Source organism: Gigantopelta aegis, chromosome 5 (genome assembly GCF_016097555.1).
Source record: "Gigantopelta aegis isolate Gae_Host chromosome 5, Gae_host_genome, whole genome shotgun sequence".
In the NCBI taxonomy this organism is placed as follows: domain Eukaryota; kingdom Metazoa; phylum Mollusca; class Gastropoda; order Neomphalida; family Peltospiridae; genus Gigantopelta; species Gigantopelta aegis.
Window position 1 is genome coordinate 32,120,641 of NC_054703.1, and position 22,120 is coordinate 32,142,760.

The 22,120-nt window shown below is 36.8% G+C and overlaps 2 protein-coding genes across 2 annotated transcripts in view; both read right to left on the reverse strand.

Annotated features, from left to right (window-relative positions):
- Window positions 1-3,059: 3,059 nt before the first annotated feature.
- Window positions 3,060-7,716, reverse strand: LOC121373091 (zinc finger protein 99-like). The gene is made up of 2 exons (XM_041499539.1): window positions 5,671-7,716; window positions 3,060-4,311 (listed from the first exon to the last, which is right to left on the reverse strand). Exons 1-2 carry the CDS (start codon window positions 6,239-6,241, stop codon window positions 3,302-3,304), a joined length of 1,581 nt encoding a protein of 526 aa, XP_041355473.1. The 5' UTR covers window positions 6,242-7,716; the 3' UTR covers window positions 3,060-3,301.
- Window positions 7,717-7,847: 131 nt separating this feature from the next.
- LOC121373092 (zinc finger protein 665-like) overlaps window positions 7,848-22,120 on the reverse strand; it is a 32,151-nt gene continuing 17,878 nt past the window's right edge. The window contains exons 8-10 of the mRNA XM_041499540.1: window positions 21,696-21,918; window positions 9,541-9,595; window positions 7,848-9,162 (exon numbers count right to left, since the gene is read on the reverse strand). Coding sequence (XP_041355474.1) covers window positions 8,068-9,162; window positions 9,541-9,595; window positions 21,696-21,918 — 1,373 coding nt within the window. The 3' untranslated portion in view covers window positions 7,848-8,067. The remainder of the gene's footprint in view (window positions 9,163-9,540; window positions 9,596-21,695; window positions 21,919-22,120) is intronic.

Sequence of the window (22,120 nt, forward strand, 5' to 3'; positions counted from 1 at the left end):
ATATTAAACTAGCTTCCATTTCGTACCATGTTTATGTCCCAAGTGAAATAATGTTCAGTTGTCACGAGCTTTAGCAAGTGACCATGAAAATTATTTCACGAGGAACATAAACATGATTCGAAATTGTAGCGTGTTTAATATCTTATTTATTACCCATAAACGATCTTAATTTATATCATCACTCACCTCGTTTAGTTGGCGTTCCTGTAAGGTTGTATTGAGCCAACTGATGACGTCATCGTGTGACGTCGAAGTATTACGTCCCACGTGGCTTTCTACTGGGACGTATCACTTTGATATGCACCAATATATTTTTAACCATATGGGTAATAAATATATGTATATATACACACAATGTAGTGTCAAAACATGTAATGTAAAAACATAAAGCTATACAGTTTGAAACCGATTTAATATTAAGTGTAAGTACTAAACGCCACGGTCTGAGATAAATGTTTTCATATTGGTCAATTAGTCCACTATGCTTCGAATTGTTACTCCTCTAACTAATATGGAGCAGCAGACGGAGACATTTATATTATATTGATATGAATAAAATGATCATATATTATTTTAATAAAGTATATTATAAAACTAAAAAAGGTCAAAGTACCTGGAAATAATGAAATTAAATTACTGCTCCCATTGGTAGCCAAAACTAGAACTTTACGTTTAGAAATACAGCCGTCAATAAATGTTAATACATTGTTAAGAAAGAAAGAAAAAAAAGAAATGTTTTATTTAACGACGCACTCAACATATTTTACTTACGGTTATATGGCGTCAGACATATGGTTAAGGACCACACAGATTTTGAGAGGAAACCCGCTGTCGCCACTACATGGGCTACTCTTCCGATTAGCAGCAAGGGATCTTTTATTTGCGCTTCCCACAGGCAGGATTGCACAAACCATGGCCTTTGTTGAACCAGTTATGGATCACTGGTCGGTGCAAGTGGTTTACACCTACCCATTCAGCCTTGCGGAGCACTCACTCAGGGTTTGGAGTTGGTATCTGGATTAAAAATCCCATGCCTCGACATAATAACTATGACAGTCTAAAATAAAATGTGTTTCATCTTCCACAATTTGGGAATTACAAACAAAACAAGTCATCTGTTCAATTAATTTGTTTAATTGTTACATATGGATGTTCTAATTGTTACATATTTATAAACCAGGTTTAGCCAGTATGGAGCAACATATGCATTTTCAAATCGTTACATATCAATTAGTTTTAACTAGCATAGAGGAACATACAGATTTTCAAACTGTTACATATAAACCAGGTTTAACTAGTATTGAGCAATATATAGATGTTCTAATTATTGTTACATATAAACCAGGTTTAACTAGTATGGAGCAATATATAGATTTTCTAATTAATGTTACATATAAACCAGGTTTAACTAGTATGGAACAATATATAGATTTTCTAATTATTGTTTATAAACCAGGTTTAACTAGTATGGAGCAATATATAGATTTTCTAATTAATGTTACATATAAACCAAGTTTAACTAGTATGGAGCAATATATAGATTTTCTAATTATTGTTACATATAAAACAGGTTTAACTAGTATGGAGCAATATATAGATTTTCTAATTAATGTTACATATAAACCAGGTTTAACTAGTATGGAACAATATATAGATTTTCTAATTATTGTTACATATGAACTAAGTTTAATTAGTATGGATCGATATATGGATTTTCTAATGATTATTACAAAATAACTTGGTTTAACTCGTATGAAGCAACATGGATTTGCAAAGTATTGTTACATATGAACTAGGTTTAACTAGTATGGAGAAATTTGTTGATTTTGAAATTATTGTTAGATATGAATTAGCTTTAATTAGTATGGAGCAACATATGGATTTTCAGATAGTAATATATGGACTCGTTTTAACTAGAATGGAGGAACATACAGCTTTTCAAATCGCTACATATGAATTAGCTTTAACTAGAATGGAGGAACATACAGATTTTCAAACCGTTACATATGAACTAGTTTTAAACTAGTTTTAACTAGAATGGAGGAACATACAGATTTTCAAATCGCTACATATGAATTAGCTTTAACTAGAATGGAGGAACATACAGATTTTCAAATCGTTACATATGAATTAGCTTTAACTAGAATGGAGCAAAATACAGATTTTCAAATCGTTACATATGAATTAGTTTTAATTAGAATGAAGCAACACACAGATTTTCAAATTATTACATATGAACTAGCTTTAAACTAGAATGGAGCAACATACAGATTTTCAAATTATTACATATGAACTAGCTTTAACTAGAATGGAGGAACATACAGATTTTCAAATCGTTACATATGAACTAGCGTTAACTAGAATGGAGGAGCATACAAATTTTCAAATTGTTACATATGAACTAGCTTTAACTAGAATGGAGGAACATATTGATTTTCAAATCGTTACATATGAACTAGCTTTAACTAGAATGGAGGAACATACAGATTTTCAAATCGTTACATATGAACTAGCTTTAACTAGAATGGAGCAACATACAGATTTTCAAATCGTTACATATGAACTAGCTTTAACTAGAATGGAGGAGCATACAAATTTTCAAATCGTTAGATATGAACTAGCTTTAACTAGAATGGAGGAGCATATACATTTTCAAATCGTTACATATGAACTAGCTTTAACTAGAATGGAAGAACATATGGATTTTCAAACCGTTACATATGAATTAGTTTTAACTAGAATGGAGGAACATATGGATTTCCAAATCGTTACATATGAACTAGTTTCAACTAGAATGGAGCAACATACAGATTTTCAAATCGTTACATATGAACTAGCTGTAACTAGAATGGAGTAACATACAGATTTTCAAATCGTTACATATGAACTAGTTTTAATTAGAATGGACGAACATATGGATTTTCAACATATGAATTTTAAAATTGTTAAATACTAAGTAGTTTTAACTAGTATGGAGCAACATATTGATTTTAAACCTATGGATTTTCAAATTATTGTCATATAGAAACTAGGTCTAACTCGAAGTGAGAAACAAATAGTTTTCAATAAATTTTATGCATATGAACAAGATTACTATTATGGCACAGCATATAAATTTTGAATTTGATACATATGAATTAGGTCTAACGTTTATGGAGCAACATATGGATTTTCAAGTTGTTGCTGTGTCTAAAACGTCTCGCACATACTGCACACATAAAGGGTTTCTCTCCAGTATGAATCAACATATGCTGTTTTAGGTGAGTGCGTCGGGTAAAACACTTCGTGCACAATTCACATTTCAACGGCCACCAGTATGGGTCTGCGTGTGCTGTCTTAGGCCGAGTCTATTTATAAAACAGGTGTTGCACACGTCACATTTGAAAGGTTTCTCTCCCGTATGAATCTTCGTGTGCTCTTTTAAGTTATTTCTTTGAGTAAAGCGGTTCGAACACACCTGGCATTGGAATGGTTTCTGCCCGTTGTGAATTAACGTGTGTTTCTTCAAGCTGCCCCTTTGTGAGAAAGTGTTGAAGCAAATATCGCAGCTGAATGGTTTCTCTCCCGTGTGAGTTACCATGTGTTGTTTTAAGCTGCAACTTTGTGAAAAGCCTTTCCAGCATTTCTCACATTTAAATTGCTTTTTTCCAGCATGAATCAACAAATGCATCTTTAAGCTGGATCTCAGCGTAAAACATTTAAAACATATTTCGCACGAGAAGGGCTTCTCGTTAGAATGTACACACATATGGCGTTTCAAGCTCGAACTGTGCATGAAACGTTTCGTGCACAGTTCACAAGTGAAAGGCGTTTCTCCCGTATGAACCAACACGTGCTGCATCAGTCTGGACCGGCATGTGTAACTGTGTGAACACATATCACATTTGAAAAGTTTTTCAACAGAATGGGTTTGTACGTGACGTTCAATTTGAGATTTAGCGGAGAAATTTATGGAGCAATATATAGATTTTCTAATTAATGTTACATATAAACCAGGTTTAACTAGTATGGAACAATATATAGATTTTCTAATTATTGTTACATATAAACCAGGTTTAACTACTATGGAGCAATATATAGATTTTCGAATTAATGTTACATATAAACCAGGTTTAACTAGTATGGAACAATATATAGATTTTCTAATTATTGTTACATATAAACCAGGTTTAACTAGTATGGAGCAATATATAGATTTTCTAATTAATGTTACATATAAACCAGGTTTAACTAGTATGGAGCAATATATAGATTTTCTAATTAATGTTACATATAAACCAGGTTTAACTAGTATGGAACAATATAGATTTTCTAAATATTGTTACATATAGACCAGGTTTAACTAGTATGTTGCAATATATAGATTTTCTAATTATTTTTACATATGAACCAGGTTTAACTAGTATGGAGCAACATATGGATTTTCTAATGATTGTTACAAAAGAACTTGGTTTAACTCGTATTAAGCAACATGGATTTGCAAAGTATTGTTACATATGAACTAGGTTTAACTAGTATGGACAAAATTGTTAATTTTGAAATTATTGTTAGATATGAATTAGCTTTAACTAGTATGGAGGAACATATGGATTTTCAAATAGTAATATATGGACTCGTTTTAACTAGTATGAAGCAACATGTGGATTTGCAGATAGTAATATATGGACTCGTTTTAACTAGAATGGAGCAACATATGGATTTTCAGAGAGTAATATATGGACTCGTTTTAACTAGAATGGAGGAACATACAGATTTTCAAATCGTTACATATGAACTAGTTTTAGAGCAACATATGGATTTTCAGATAGTAATATATGGACTCGTTTTAACTAGTATGAAGGAACATACAGAATTTCAAATCGTTACATATTGACTCGTTTTAACTAGAATGGAGGAACATACAGATTTTCAAATCGTTACATATGAACTAGCTTTAACTAGAATGGAGGAGCATATACATTTTCAAATCGTTACATATGAACTAGCTTTAACTAGAATGGAAGAACATATGGATTTTCAAACCGTTACATATGAATTAGTTTTAACTAGAATGGAGGAACATATGGATTTCCAAATCGTTACATATGAACTAGTTTCAACTAGAATGGAGCAACATACAGATTTTCAAATCGTTACATATGAACTAGCTGTAACTAGAATGGAGTAACATACAGATTTTCAAATCGTTACATATGAACTAGCTTTAACTAGAATGGAGGAGCATACAGATTTTCAAATCGTTACATATGAACTAGTTTTAATTAGAATGGACGAACATATGGATTTTCAACATATGAATTTTAAAATTGTTAAATACTAAGTAGTTTTAACTAGTATGGAGCAACATATTGATTTTAAACCTATGGATTTTCAAATTATTGTCATATAGAAACTAGGTCTAACTCGAAGTGAGAAACAAATAGTTTTCAATAAATTTTATGCATATGAACAAGATTACTATTATGGCACAGCATATAAATTTTGAATTTGATACATATGAATTAGGTCTAACGTTTATGGAGCAACATATGGATTTTCAAGTTGTTGCTGTGTCTAAAACGTCTCGCACATACTGCACACATAAAGGGTTTCTCTCCAGTATGAATCAACATATGCTGTTTTAGGTGAGTGCGTCGGGTAAAACACTTCGTGCACAATTCACATTTCAACGGCCACCAGTATGGGTCTGCGTGTGCTGTCTTAGGCCGAGTCTATTTATAAAACAGGTGTTGCACACGTCACATTTGAAAGGTTTCTCTCCCGTATGAATCTTCGTGTGCTCTTTTAAGTTATTTCTTTGAGTAAAGCGGTTCGAACACACCTGGCATTGGAATGGTTTCTGCCCGTTGTGAATTAACGTGTGTTTCTTCAAGCTGCCCCTTTGTGAGAAAGTGTTGAAGCAAATATCGCAGCTGAATGGTTTCTCTCCCGTGTGAGTTACCATGTGTTGTTTTAAGCTGCAACTTTGTGAAAAGCCTTTCCAGCATTTCTCACATTTAAATTGCTTTTTTCCAGCATGAATCAACAAATGCATCTTTAAGCTGGATCTCAGCGTAAAACATTTAAAACATATTTCGCACGAGAAGGGCTTCTCGTTAGAATGTACACACATATGGCGTTTCAAGCTCGAACTGTGCATGAAACGTTTCGTGCACAGTTCACAAGTGAAAGGCGTTTCTCCCGTATGAACCAACACGTGCTGCATCAGTCTGGACCGGCATGTGTAACTGTGTGAACACATATCACATTTGAAAAGTTTTTCAACAGAATGGGTTTGTACGTGACGTTCAATTTGAGATTTAGCGGAGAAATTTATGGAGCAATATATAGATTTTCTAATTAATGTTACATATAAACCAGGTTTAACTAGTATGGAACAATATATAGATTTTCTAATTATTGTTACATATAAACCAGGTTTAACTACTATGGAGCAATATATAGATTTTCGAATTAATGTTACATATAAACCAGGTTTAACTAGTATGGAACAATATATAGATTTTCTAATTATTGTTACATATAAACCAGGTTTAACTAGTATGGAGCAATATATAGATTTTCTAATTAATGTTACATATAAACCAGGTTTAACTAGTATGGAGCAATATATAGATTTTCTAATTAATGTTACATATAAACCAGGTTTAACTAGTATGGAACAATATAGATTTTCTAAATATTGTTACATATAGACCAGGTTTAACTAGTATGTTGCAATATATAGATTTTCTAATTATTTTTACATATGAACCAGGTTTAACTAGTATGGAGCAACATATGGATTTTCTAATGATTGTTACAAAAGAACTTGGTTTAACTCGTATTAAGCAACATGGATTTGCAAAGTATTGTTACATATGAACTAGGTTTAACTAGTATGGACAAAATTGTTAATTTTGAAATTATTGTTAGATATGAATTAGCTTTAACTAGTATGGAGGAACATATGGATTTTCAAATAGTAATATATGGACTCGTTTTAACTAGTATGAAGCAACATGTGGATTTGCAGATAGTAATATATGGACTCGTTTTAACTAGAATGGAGCAACATATGGATTTTCAGAGAGTAATATATGGACTCGTTTTAACTAGAATGGAGGAACATACAGATTTTCAAATCGTTACATATGAACTAGTTTTAGAGCAACATATGGATTTTCAGATAGTAATATATGGACTCGTTTTAACTAGTATGAAGGAACATACAGAATTTCAAATCGTTACATATGGACTCGTTTTAACTAGAATGGAGGAACATACAGATTTTCAAATCGTTACATATGAACTAGCTTTAACTAGAATGGAGGAACATACAAATTTTCAAACCGTTACATATGAACTAGTTTTAAACTAGTTTTAACTAGAATGGATGAACATACAGATTTTCAAATCGTTACATATGAACTAGCTTTAACTAGAATGGAGCAACATACAGATTTTCAAATTGTTACATATGAACTAGCTTTAAACTAGAATGGAGCAACATACAGATTTTCAAAGTGTTACATATGAACTAGCTTTAACTAGAATGGAGGAACATACAGATTTTCAAATCGTTACATATGAACTAGCTTTAACTAGAATGGAGGAACATACAGATTTTCAAACCGTTACATATGAATTAGTTTTAAACTAGTTTTAACTAGAATGGAGGAACATACAGATTTTCAAACCGTTACATATGAACTAGTTTTAAACTAGTTTTAACTAGAATGGATGAACATACAGATTTTCAAATCGTTACATATGAACTAGCTTTAACTAGAATGGAGCAACATACAGCTTTTGAAATTGTTACATATGAACTAGCTTTAACTAGAATGGATGAACATATGGATTTTCAGCATATGAATTTTAAAATTCTTACATACTAAGTAGTTTTAACTAGTATGAAGCAACATATTGATTTTAAACCTATGGATTTTCAAATTATTGTCATATAGAAACTAGGTCTAACTCGAAGTGAGAAACAAATAGTTTTCAATAAATTTTATGCATATGAACAAGGTTACTATTATGGCACAGCATATACATTTTGAATTTGATACATATGAATTAGGTCTAACGTTTATGGAGCAACATATGGATTTTCAAGTTGTTGCTGTGTCTAAAACGTCTCGCACATACTGCACACATAAAGGGTTTCTCTCCAGTATGAATCAGCATATGCTGATTTAGATGAGTGCGTCGGGTAAAACACTTCGTGCACAATTCACATTTAAATGGCCTGTCACCAGTATGGGTCTGCGTGTGCTGTCTTAGGCCGAGTCTATTTATAAAACAGGTATTGCACACGTCACATTTGAAAGGTTTCTCTCCCGTATGAATCTTCATATGCTCTTTTAAGTTATTTCTTTGAGTAAAGCGGTTCGAACACACCTGGCATTGGAATGGTTTCTGCCCGTTGTGAATTAACGTGTGTTTCTTCAAGCTGCCCCTTTGTGAGAAAGTGTTGAAGCAAATATCGCAGCTGAATGGTTTCTCTCCCGTGTGAGTTACCATGTGTTGTTTTAAGCTGCAACTTTGTGAAAAGCCTTTCCAGCATTTCTCACATTTAAATTGCTTTTTTCCAGCATGAATCAACAAATGCATCTTTAAGCTGGATCTCAGCGTAAAACATTTAAAACATATTTCGCACGAGAAGGGCTTCTCGTTAGAATGTACACACATATGGCGCTTCAAGCTCGAACTGTGCATGAAACGTTTCGTGCACAGTTCACAAGTGAAAGGCGTTTCTCCCGTATGAACCAACGCGTGCTGCATCAGTCTGGACCGGCATGTGTAACTGTGTGAACACATATCACATTTGAAACGTTTTTCAACAGAATGGGTCTGTACGTGACGTTCAATTTGAGATTTAGCGGAGAAACATTTCGAACACATGCCACATATAAACGGCCTCTCGTTGCTATGCACGTGCAGGTGCACGGTCAGCTGACCTTTCTGTTTGAAAGATTTCGCACACACCTCGCATTTGAAAGGTTTTTCACCAGTATGGACGCGCATATGTTGTTCTAGGTGAGAGTGGCGTAGAAATGATTTCGAGCACACATTGCACGTGGCACGGCGGACGTCACGACTGAGCGTCATGCTGCTTCTCAGACTGGAGTCTGCTTCCATGCTTTGTTGGAGAGCTCTAGCTTTGTTTCCATCAATTCACGCTGGTGGACTTTAAAGACATATTATCACAGACCACTGACCTATTTAATGATCTAACAAAGTATTACCTGGACAAAAAGTAATTTGATTTGTTCCTAAATTTACTTTATTGAACCATCTTCATAACCACCATACTCCATTTTTTAATGACATTTTGTAAAAATAATTGAATTATGGCAATGGTCCATAATTAAAAACCTAAAATTGTCGAGAGGGATGACATGGATTTCACTCCATCATGGTTCAGTTAAGGTGATGCGATCACTAGATTTGGTTTCCAACAATTAATGTAATTTTATTTTTTATTATCCATTTTTAGAGAAATAAGGTCCTTAAATTCGTGACAGTATGCCTTTAATTATGTCATAGCGATACGACTTCTCGAAACACAGCAGGATGTGCATGTTCCTCAGTGTGAACAGAACACGCGCTGCAATAGAACAAACATACTTAAATAAATAACAAATGAATGAATCAATCAATCAATCAATGTTTAACGACACCCCAGCACAAAACAAAAGCCGGAAGGAAGGAAATGTTTTATTTAACGACGCACTCAACACATTTTATTTACGGTTATATGGCGTCGGACATATGGTTAAAGACCACGCAGATATTGAGAGGGGAAACCCGCTTTCGCCACTTTATGGGCTACTCTTTTTGATTAGCAGCAAGGGATCTTTTATATGCACCATCCCACAGAAAGCATAACATATACCACGGCCTTTAATATACCAGTCGTGGTGCACTGGCTAGAGCGAAAAATAGCCCAATGGGCCCACCGACGGGGATCGATCCCAGACCGAACGCTTTACCTCTTGGCTACATCGCGCCCCATGGATGAATGAATGTATAACGACACCCAACCACAAAAATAAAATAAACAAATCGTCAAACAAAGATACATGATCATCAACATCAATGTAAAATTTAAAAATTATTAATACAAAAAAATGTAGACTGCTATGAAAGAGTGACACTCATGAAAGACACAATGAAGTATATTAATATTAAATATATAAAACGAAAAACATATTTGAAAATATGATGACATGTTTATAGAACTCGTTTTAAAATGTCCAAGAGCTAGTGAATATGTGCTGTATTCGCCACTCTCAATGAAACACGTTATATATATCACGTATATCACGTGTATAATATGATGACATGTTTATAGAAGTCGTTTTAAAATGTCGAAGAGCTAGTGACTATGTGCTGTATTCGTCACTCTCAATGAAACACGTTTAATGTTACCACATTGAGGAACAGCAGTAGCGGATCCGGGGGGAGGGGTCCAGAGGTCCGGACCCTCCCTCCTTTTTAAAAACCGCTAATAACATTTAAGGGGAAACGTGATTATGTTAACCGTTCTGTGTAAAAGAAGAGATCAGTCATCACATTTGGACACCCACACCCCTTTCAGAAATCCTGCATCCGCGCCTGAACAACATGCTGATTTGTAAATAAAGATACACATACACACCCACCCACACATGCATACAGACACCCAGACACCCAGACATATGCACGCACAAACACAAGCAGGCACATACATATACAAGTGTGAGTGTGCGTGCATGTGTGTGTGTCTGTGCGCGCAGGTGTGTGTGTCTGTGCGCGCAGGTGTGTGTGTCTGTGCGTGCATGTGTGTGTATGTGTGTCTGTGTGTATCTGTGTCTGCGTGTGTCTGTGTATATGTGTGTATGTCTGTGTGTATGCGTGTGTCTGTGTCTGTTTGTATGTGTGTCCGTGTGTGTGTGTGCGTGTGTGTTGGTGTTTGTGTGTGTGTGTGTCTGTGTGTGTCTCTCTCTGTGTGTGTCTATGTGTGTGTCTGTGTGTGTGTGTCTCTCTCTCTCTGTATGTGTGTGTGTCTATGTGTGTGTGTGTATGTGTGTGCATGTGTATGTATGTGTATGTGTGTGTGTCTGTGTGTGTATGTGTATGTGTGTGTATGTGTATGTGTGTGCGTGTTTGTGTGTGTTTGTGTATGTATGTGTGTGTGTGTGTATGTGTCTGTGTGTGTGTATATATGTGTGTATGTGTGTGTCTGTGTGTGTATGTGTATGTGTGTGTGTATGTGTGTATGTGTGTGTGTATATGTGTGTGTGCCTGTGTGTGTCTGTCTGTGTGTGTGTATGTGTGTGTGTGTCTGTGTGTGTGTCCGTGTGTGTGCGCGCGCGCGTGTCTGTGTGTGTGTGTGTGTATATCTGTGTGTGTATGTGTGTGTGTGTATGTGTGTGTGTCTGTGTGTGTCCGTGTGTGTACGTGTATGTGTCTGCGTGTGTATGTGTGTGTGTCTGTGTGTGTATGTGTGTGTGTCTGTATGTGTGTGTGTCTATGCGTGTCTGTGTGTGTCCGTGTGTGTATGTGTATGTGTCTGCGTGTGTGTGTGTGTCCGTGTGTGTATGTGTGTGTGGGGGTATGTGTGTGTGTGTGTCTGTCCGTGTGTGTGTGTGTGTGTGTGTGCGCGTGTGTGTGTGTGTATGTGTGTATGCCCGTGTGTGTATGTGTATGTGTGTGTGTATGTCCGTGTGTGTATGTATGTGTGTGTGTATGTATGTGTGTATGTGTATGTCCGTGTGTGTGTGTGTGTGTGTGTGTGTGTGTGTGTGTGAAAATAAGCATGAACGTATCTCTAAACATAAGGGCCCAGTGGTAAAGTGCACGCCTGATGCGCGGTCGGTCTAAGATCGGTCCTCGTCGTTAGGCCAATTGGGCTATTTCTCGTTCCAGCCAGTGCACCACGACTGGTATATCAAATATCGTGGTATGTGATGTCCTGTCTGTGGGATAGTGCATATAAAATATCCCCTGCTAATAATGAAAAAAAACCTATGTAGCGGGGTTCCTCTATGACTGTGTCAAAATGACCATATGTTTGACATCCAATAGTCGATGATTAATAAATCGATGTGCTCTAGTGGTGTTGTTAAACAAAACAAACTTTTAACTCTAAATATATTTTTAAAAGTTATCAAAAACCAAATCAATAATTTCAGAGAAAAAAAGAATATATATATGTCAAGACCACCTGAAATAGATTGTACAATAGTACAATAACTAATATTTGAATATTCATTGACATGAATATGTATTAGATTATATCACCAGTTTTGACATAATCTGCCTGTAATCAATAAGAAAATGTAATAAATTAAATAATGCAAACACTGGGATGTACACCCTTTAGGAGTATCAGACATAGCCCAGTGGTAAAGCGTACGCTTGATGCGCGGTCGGTCTAGGGTCGATCGCCGTCGGTGGACCGATTGGTCTATTTTTCTCTCCAGCCAATGCTCCACAACTGGTGAAACAAAGGCCGTGGTATGTACTATCCTGTCTGTGGGATGGTATATATAAAAGATCCCTTTCTGCTAATCGGAAAAAGTAGCCCATGAATTGGCGACAGCGGGTTTCCTCTCTCAATATCTGTGTGGTCCTTAACCATATGTCTGATGCCATATAACCGTAAATAAAATGTGTTGAGTGCGTCGTTAAATAAACCATGTCTTTCTTTCAGTTCATCAAATATTTCTAAAACTGTAAAAAGATATGTTTAAACTGCCAATACTTCACGATGGCATCTTTATGGTAGCATCTTTATGGTAGCGATTAGGACTCGCACCTTCGCACGTGGGCAAACACTTTGTTCTACAGCACCACAAATAATCACAGCGCACGTTCGTTTCGCATAAAGGCGTCGGGTTTCTTCGTATAGTGTTGGTATTGATTAACAACGTAGATTTAATGTCATGACTGGACTCCAAGAATAATCGACCTAAAACTATGTGGCATCAATTTTAGGAAAACGTGTGTATTTTAGACACATTTGCTAGCTACCATTTGACAGCTACTATTTGACAGTCGACGACTGCCGAAGTATTACACACAGTCCTCTCTAGCCCTCCCCTATTAATAACGTGAGGGCTAGAGGTTACTGGAGCTAAATATTTACCAGCATTAAATTTTGTTATGCCCCCGAACCTCCTAAAACTTGACAGGTAAAGTTTGTTTTGTTTAATGGCACCACTAGAGCACTTTTTTCACTAACAGCAAGGGATCTTTTATATGCACTTTCCCACAGCCAGCTAAGCACATACCATAACCTTTGACCAGTTGACGCACACTGGTTGGAACAAGAAAAAAAAAACCCAAACAGTTGAATGGATCCACCGAGGTGGTTCCATCCTGTGACCAAATCACCTATATATGTATGTGTATATGTATATGTATATGTATATGTATATGTATATGTATATGTATATGTATATGTATATGTATATGTATATGTATATGTATATGTATATGTATGTATATATATATATATATATATATATATATATATATATATATATATATATATATATATATATATATATATATATATATATATATATCAGGGTTTTTGCCAGAGGGTAAAACAGGTATGGCGCCATAGCAAAATATTTGTGCAGATTTTATTTTTTTAAGTTAACCTTTTAACAAAATGAATAACTCTTATCATTACTGTATGATTTTCTTATCCCTAACCCTACAATTTACTCATTTTCTTTCTGTCGACTGTGGTTGCATTCAGCACACATTGTAAGTATTCAATTCCATAGCGCCATACCCAAAAATTTCTTTCTGGCAGAAACACTGTATATTATTATTATTCACGTTCTCACTTTCAGCCAACTCCTCCCATCTTAATTTGCTTCCGCCATGCCTGAATGCGAATATGTGAGTAAACACAGATCTGTAGGAGTCCATTTTAAGATAGTGGGAGGTGGGTGGGGGCGGTGACTGAACATACTTCCCTAGGCAGTATGTGTTTGTGGGAGGTGGGTGGGGGCGGTGACTGAACATACTTCCCTAGGCAGTAAGTGTTTGTGGGAGGTGGGAGGTGGGTGGGGGTGGTCACTGAACATACTTCCCTAGGCAGTACATGTTTGTGGGAGGTGGGTGGGGGCAGTGACTGAACATACTTCCCTAGGCAGTACGTGTTTGTGGGAGGTGGGTGGGGGCGGTGACTGAACATACTTCCCTAGGCAGTACGTGTTTGTGGGAGGTGGGTGGGGGCAGTGACTTAACATACTTCCCTAGGCAGTACGTGTTTGTGGGAGGTGGGTGGGGGCGGTGACTGAACATACTTCCCTAGGCAGATTTTTTTTCTTTCTATGGCCAGCATGCATGTGGACGGAGCTAGTTGCACTTTCAAACAATACAGTTATATTTTGTACATTAATACTCATTAGTTGTATAAATGGCTTGTGATTCGTTTGCATCACTATAATATAAACCCCTTACCATTTGGTAATAATGCAAATTAGAAGCAGCGTCATTATCGAAATTCATGTATATTCATTTAAAACCTCTAAATTCTGGCAAAAATCACACACATCCCCCCACCCCACCCCCACCCCCCACACCTCAAAAAAAACCCAAACAACAAAAAAAAAAAGAAGAAGAGAAAACCCAACCCCGTACGCCTATGCCAGACCATTTAAAAAAAATCATGGATTCGACCCATAATCACACTTGCATTCATTAAATTGTCTTAAACGAAATGTGTCAACATTCTGTTTCACAACTCGGCCCAAAACCGTATTCAGGTTAGAGTATTGAATACCACGAGCGTCGCGGAAGCCGACATTAAACTCTACTTGTCAATTCCAGAATAATAATTTTTAAAATGCATACCATGTACAACGTCACATTATTCATACTCAGTGACACTGGGTGATAGTGTCAAGTTAATAATCGCGAACTGAAAACAAACTGAATACATCTGCCGTGGAATAAAAAAAAACTAGATTAGCACAACGGAAGTGAATATAAAGAAACTATTCCGACTGTAAACTAGGACTATTAATATTCAGTAAATGCGGACGCTGGTCAACATTAAAGTTTGTTTTGTATAACGACATCACACGATATCACTGATTTATTCATAGGCGTACGGACTCACGTGGGGTTTTTTGGGGTTTTTTTGCGTGTGTGTGCGCGCGTGTGGTGTGTGTGTGTGTGTGGGGGGGGGGGGGGGGGGGACATCAGAATGGTGTTTTGCCCAATGCGTAAATCGTGATAGCCACATTTATTCACAGTTATTAGCATTACTGCCAAACAGTAAGATAGGGTTGCAAACGAATCACCAGTGTACGCAGTTTGACATACACTGCAACTACGTTTGCGGGTTGAATGATGGACATACATTGTAAAAAGGTCTCGGGTTAGCACCTTTTCCCCCAAATATCCCTGTCACTTTTACCCGAATATCCCTGTCACTTTTACCCGAATATCCCTGTCACTTTTACCCGAATATCCCTGTCACTTTTACCCGAATATCCCTGTCACTTTTACCCGAATATCCCTATCACTTTTACCCGAATATCCCTGTCACTTTTTCCCGAATATCCCTGTCACTTTTGCCCGAATATCCTTGTCACTTTTACCCGAATATCCTTGTCACTTTTACTTTTCAGCACTATTTGTTAATCATCGGCTATTGTCTGTCAAACATTTGGTAATTTTGGACATACTATGTATAGTTTTAAAGAGAAAAACCACTACTTTTTTTTTTCATTGGTAGCAAGGTGTTTTTTATACACCCGGACTTTCATGCCTCGTTTATTTTTTTATGTTGGTTTCCTCTTAGGCCTATGGCTTGTATTCCTACCAAACTTAAATTCCTTTTAGAGCAGTGACAGAAATATTATACCATTAGAGGCGGGGTGGGGTGGAATATCTCTATTACTATACCTGGCAGTTGGGAACACCATAAGCGTACGAGACGGAAAGGACAAACAAGTTTTATATTGTTCAGTAGGCCCCAGCAAAGGCTATTATTGGGCATTCAAACATTAAATAGCTGAAGACAACAACACAGACTCAAAGCTGAAGGAACGAAGGAAGGACATGTTTTATTTAACAACGCACTCAACACATTGTATTTACGGTTATATGGCGTCGGACATATGGTTAAGGACCAATTCATGGGCTACTCTTTTCGATTAGCAGCAAAGGATCTTTTATATACACCATCCCATAGACAGGATAACACATGCCACGGCCTTTGATATACTTGTCGTGGTGCTCTGGCTGGAGCGAGAAATAACCCAATGAGACTCATAGTTGACAACCTTTCCACATATAATATATAATTTAAAACATAGTGTAATGGACTGTTTTTAATGTGTGACAAAACTGTCAGGAATTACTGTGAATGTCTGTGGGATGCGCTAAATAATGGACAACTACATAATAAATATATGTATATACATGGATATGTAGCTGTATGCTTGCCATTGTAATGAACACAGCCGTTATGTTCAGGAAAGGACAATTATGTTACATAATCTAACTTTAAACAGTATTCGTTGATTAGTTTATGTTTGATTGCTGCCCTATAATGTAAAACAATGTGATCTTGGAAAAAAATATGTTGCTGTTAATCTGCCTGGAGTTCACCTTCAGCATACAATGTGCTAAAAAGCAATATCAAATTGTGTGGCTTCTGCCACAGTTTTTGGAAATATTTTATTTAACGACGCACTCAACACATTTTGTTTACGGTTATATGGCGTCAGACATATGGTTAAGGACCACGCATGTATCGAGAGAGGAAACAGACAGGAAAGTACATAGCACGGCCTTTGTTACACCAGTTGTGGAACACTGGCTGGAACAAGAAATAGCTCAATGGGTCCACCGACGGGGATCGATCCTAGACCGACCGCGCATCAAGCGGTCGCTTCACTGGGCTACGTCCCACCCCGTGTGCGATTAGGATGCAGCAATTGAAATCAATGTGTAGTAGTGTTGGTATAAAGTGCTCCTACTGGCAGTAGCTAGTGGGACTTTCCCTATTAGCTTAGTTGGTAGAGCGCTGGACACTCGTACTGAGAGTTTGTGGTTCGAATCCCCTCAGTGGAGGTTGATTTTTATCTGTTACATTTGATGCCGACGGTGGGACTGGGTGTGTTCTTAACACAAGACTACAATCATAACCCAGTCGGGACCCATAACAGTTCAACTGCCCGTGGCCCACAGCTCCGGGACGTAGCTTCACTTGAGGGCGGAGTATGTAGTAGTGTTGGTATAAAGTGCTCCTACTGGCAGTAGCTAGTGGGACTTTCCCTATTAGCTTAGTTGGTAGAGCGCTGGACACTCGTACTGAGAGTTTGTGGTTCGAATCCCCTCAGTGGAGGTTGATTTTTATCTGTTACATTTGAAGCCGACGGTGGGACTGGGTGTGTTCTTAACACAAGACTACAATCATAACCCAGTCGGGACCCGTAACAGTTCAACTGCCCGTGGCCCACAGCTCCGGGACGTAGCTTCACTTGAGGGCGGAGTATGTAGTAGTGTTGGTATAAAGTGCTCCTATTGGCAGTAGCTAGTGGGACTTTCCCTATTAGCTTAGTTGGTAGAGCGCTGGACACTCGTACTGAGAGTTTGTGGTTCGAATCCCCTCAGTGGAGGTTGATTTTTATCTGTTACATTTGAAGCCGACGGTGGGACTGGGTGTGTTCTTAACACAAGACTACAATCATAACCCAGTCGGGACCCGTAACAGTTCAACTGCCCGTGGCCCACAGCTCCGGGACGTAGCTTCACTTGAGGGCGGAGTATGTAGTAGTGTTGGTATAAAGTGCTCCTATTGGCAGTAGCTAGTGGGACTTTCCCTATTAGCTTAGTTGGTAGAGCGCTGGACACTCGTACTGAGAGTTTGTGGTTCGAATCCCCTCAGTAGAGGTTGATTTTTATCTGTTACATTTGAAGCCGACGGTGGGACTGGGTGTGTTCTTAACACAAGACTACAATCATAACCCAGTCGGGACCCGTAACAGTTCAACTGCCCGTGGCCCACAGCTCCGGGACGTAGCTTCACTTGAGGGCGGAGTATGTAGTAGTGTTGGTATCAAGTGCTCCTACTGGCAGTAGCTAGCGGGAATTTCCCCATTAGCTCAGTTGGTAGAGCACTGGACTCTCGTACTGAGTGTCTGTGGATCGAATCCCCTTAGTGGAGGTTGATTTGTATCCGTTACAAATGGTTTGTAAAAAAAAATCGCTCGCGTCGCAAGCGTCCGGTTAGGATGCAGCTTTATTTGAAGGAACTGTTCTAAGTTTGCAGCCATTGTAAGATGCTTGCGATAACAGAGCCTTGTTAGCGACTACTATTTCATACTAAATACATTTTAGAATACCAATGTCTGTATATCGAATGTGTTTGCGGTCGTATACTGATATTTTTAGAACTCAGTTTTTACTTTAATTCGTGATATATATTTTTTTTCTTTTGTACGTACGAACTTATTGAGAGGTTTGGGCTACTGCAAGCATTAGAACAACAACAAACATCTTGTAAATACAAACACTGATATTTTAAATAAGAAAATTAATTTAATTTGTATGTTACGTAATCGAAAAGGCTCTATTGGTGGGCAGCATTTTACAATGGATTTAAACTCAGGACTGCCCCTTTAAGAAAAATGTCATACTAAGTTGGGACGCATTTCAATCATACAACGCTCCCTTTTCTGACTATAATATTATTGAATTAATACTCAAAGGCGACGTTTGGGACTATTAGGGCGGTTAGTAAGCTGGCCAATTATTTAACAGCTTGGGACGCAAATTCCTTTTTTGCACATATTTAGATCATTTTTATTGTTGTCATACGCTTAGCGTCTTTGAGATTGCATAATGTAAAAGTTACGCAGAGTATCTTATCTAGCGACCATGTAACAACGAAAATGAAAACATGATACGCACACTTGTCGGCTGTAACAGTTAGGCATTCGAGATCCAGCGAGCTAGATTTAAACACACTACCTCGAGTCGGGCCGAGTCAGTAGAAGTGATAGGTTAAAGTATGTTTTGTTCAGCAACACACAAGAGCGCATTGATTAATTAATCATCGGTTATTGGATATCAAACATTGGTTATTTTGACGTATAGTCTTAGAAAAGAAACCTGCCACATGTTTCCATTAGTAGCAATGGATCTTTTATATGACCCATCCCACGGATAGGATAAAACGGGCATTGTCCCTCTAAGTCAAGGCCATGGGCGGACATGTACCTGTTCCAAGTAAGCCACGGTCAGGCTATGACTCATATCAAAGTCAGGCACCGCCCAGGTGTGACAAGGTCATTGCGTCCTAGGACGGACACACACCTTGGTCAAGGTCCCGGAAAAGTAGGTCATGACTCTCAACTGGACCCCTCAATTTTAAATGCAAACAACAAAACAAATTAGATAACGCTGAGGTAAGTTTATTTGCAATAAAGAAGGCATGGAGTTATGTTAAAGATAATTTGTTCCAAGGCAAACAATCAGCCATGATATATCTAGTTTATTTAAAATTAAACAACAACACGTGAGATGTTAATGTCAGTTTATTGAAGACAAAGCACTGTCAGTGCACACTGACGTTTCGCCACATTTTAGTGGAATGCAATCATCTCAATGACCAAACAATACCAAGACATACATAATGTTAAGTCCAGTTTGTTTGAAGGCAAGCACCAAGACATGACACAATGTTAAGGCTAATTTATTTGAACGCAAACACCAAGACATAACATAATGTTAAGTCAAGTTTATCTAAAGGCAAACACCAAGAGATAACATAATGTTAAGTCCAGTTTATTTGAAGGGAAACACCAAAAGATAACACAATGTTAAGGCTAGTTTATTTAACACATCCTTCACGATTCGACCAGTACATTCTCAGCAGTGAATTGTTGGGATTAAGCGTGATATACGTGCTAAATAGGTAAAGAAGGAATTTTGATTTGGTGTTTGTCAATCTTCGTTTCTTTTGCGTCTCAGTATATCACAATCACTATAAGCAGGTTGATATGGCTTAAGGCACGTGCTCATTCGATTAAGCGGGTGTATGGCATCCTTGGTTGAAACGTTGTTCGTTTCGACAATGTTAAGGTTGAGTCAAGAGACGGTTCCAATCGTGCTAAATATTTATGCAATGATTTTCCATTTGGTATTTGACAATGTTCGTCTCAATGTATCACTATCACCATAAACAGGGACCTTATTAACAAAGGTCTCTTAGGCTCTGTTGTGACATCCAATAGCTGATGATTAATACGTCAATGTGCTCTAGTGGTGTCGTTAAATAAAACAAACTTCTTCTTCTTAATAGGCTCTGTTAGACAACAAAACATCCTCTTTGCAAGTCTTTTAGCATTGCATTGCGAGATCGCAAAGTTGCGAGAGTTTAGTGAATTAGGTCCCAGATCTATAAGGCTTACGCTACATGTTCATTTGATTATTCCTGGGTTCGAATCGTTGATCCTTGACCTGAAGGCCCAAAGAGTTCAAACTGCCTTGTCCATTTGTAGATTCTTATAAAATTATCTACAATTATTACTGAAGTGTGACGTCATACACATGAATAGTATACTGGACGGAATCTTCCAAGAGCAAGAACAACTTAACAATTGACACTTTGTGTTTATATATACTACATTTATTGGGGTCACAATTGACACTTTGTGTTGTATGTATTACATTTATTAGGGTCACAATTGACACTTTGTGTTTATATGTATTACATTTATTGGGTCACAATTGACACTTTGAGTTTATATGTATTACATTTATTGGGGTCAAAACTGACACTTTGTGTTTATATGTATTATCTTTATTGGGTCACAATTAACACGTTGTGTTTATATGTATTACATTTATTGGGTCACAATTAACACGTTGTGTTTATATGCATTACATTTATTGGGTCACAATTGACACTTTGTGTTTATATGTATAATATTTATTGGGTCACAACTGACACGTTGTTTTTTATATGTATTACAATTATTGTGTCACAATTGACACGTTGTGGTTATATGTATTACAATTATTGGGTCACAATTGACACGTTGTGTTTATATGTATTACATTTATTGGGTCACAATTGACATTTTGTGTTTATATGTATTACATTTATTGGGTCGAAGTTTCTGCAATTTAAAAGACAGAGTGTTTTTAAATATTTCATGTACTATACATTTTTGAATTAACTACGTCATTGCTTTACTCAATTTGCAGTTCCACCTCATTTATTTCATCTCTAAAAAAAAATGTTTTGTCTTTCAACCTTCTTTGACGTTCTCTTAAAGTGGCATACCCTAGGTTTTTATTAGATACAACGACGTATTTTTCACTATTAAAGCTGTTTTTGTTTTACCATTCAACTTAGTACTTACATTTTATTATTTAGAATATTCATTTCCGTGCACCTGAAACTGTTCTGGTCATCCAGGGTTTTGTAATACCCTAAAATAAAAGATTTCATAGTTTTGAAAACGCACGTTCGTCTGAGATGTAATGGCCATCAAGACAAATTCTAGTCCATTTCTGGACGGCATTTCCCCATTTAATCACGACAGAAGTTAGCTCATCTCTGTCACAACTTTATAAAAAGGTGTTGCATGTTTGTAGATTAACTAAACTTAGTGTCCATTTTCGATGGCTGGATCTAGTGTCTGCGACTTTAAGCGCACTCTCGTTGTCTCACATACCCTCTTGTTCCGAGAGACAGAATATAAGGGGATTTAACAGATAGAAGGTAGCAGACGTGGTTCCGTTTCTTCAGATATAGCGCCCGGACGCCGGCACAGCGAGCAAGGCGTAAACAACGAGCTTGACACTCAATCACATCAACCTGCGACAACATCTTAGTGTACATCAACTTTGTACTCATCACGATGGCCTTTTTATATGTCGAGCCATACGTTTCACAGTCTGAAATATAATAATAATAATAATAATAATAATAGTAATAATAATAAAAAAAAAAATAGTAATAGTAATAATAAAAAATAATAAAAAAATAAAAAAATAATAGTAATAATAAAAAAAATAATAATAGTAATAGCAATAATAAAAATAATAGTAAAATGAATAATAATAATAATAATAATAATAATAATATTAATAATAGTAA

Bases quoted from the DNA above. Each gene is read 5' to 3' on its own strand.
- LOC121373091 (XM_041499539.1), bottom strand. From the start codon at position 6,241: ATGTGTTCACACAGTTACACATGCCGGTCCAGACTGATGCAGCACGTG. The intron at 4,312-5,670 runs GTTGAAATGTGA...AACAATATTTAG, and splicing joins GCAGACCCATACTGGTGGCC to AAAATCTATATTGTTCCATA.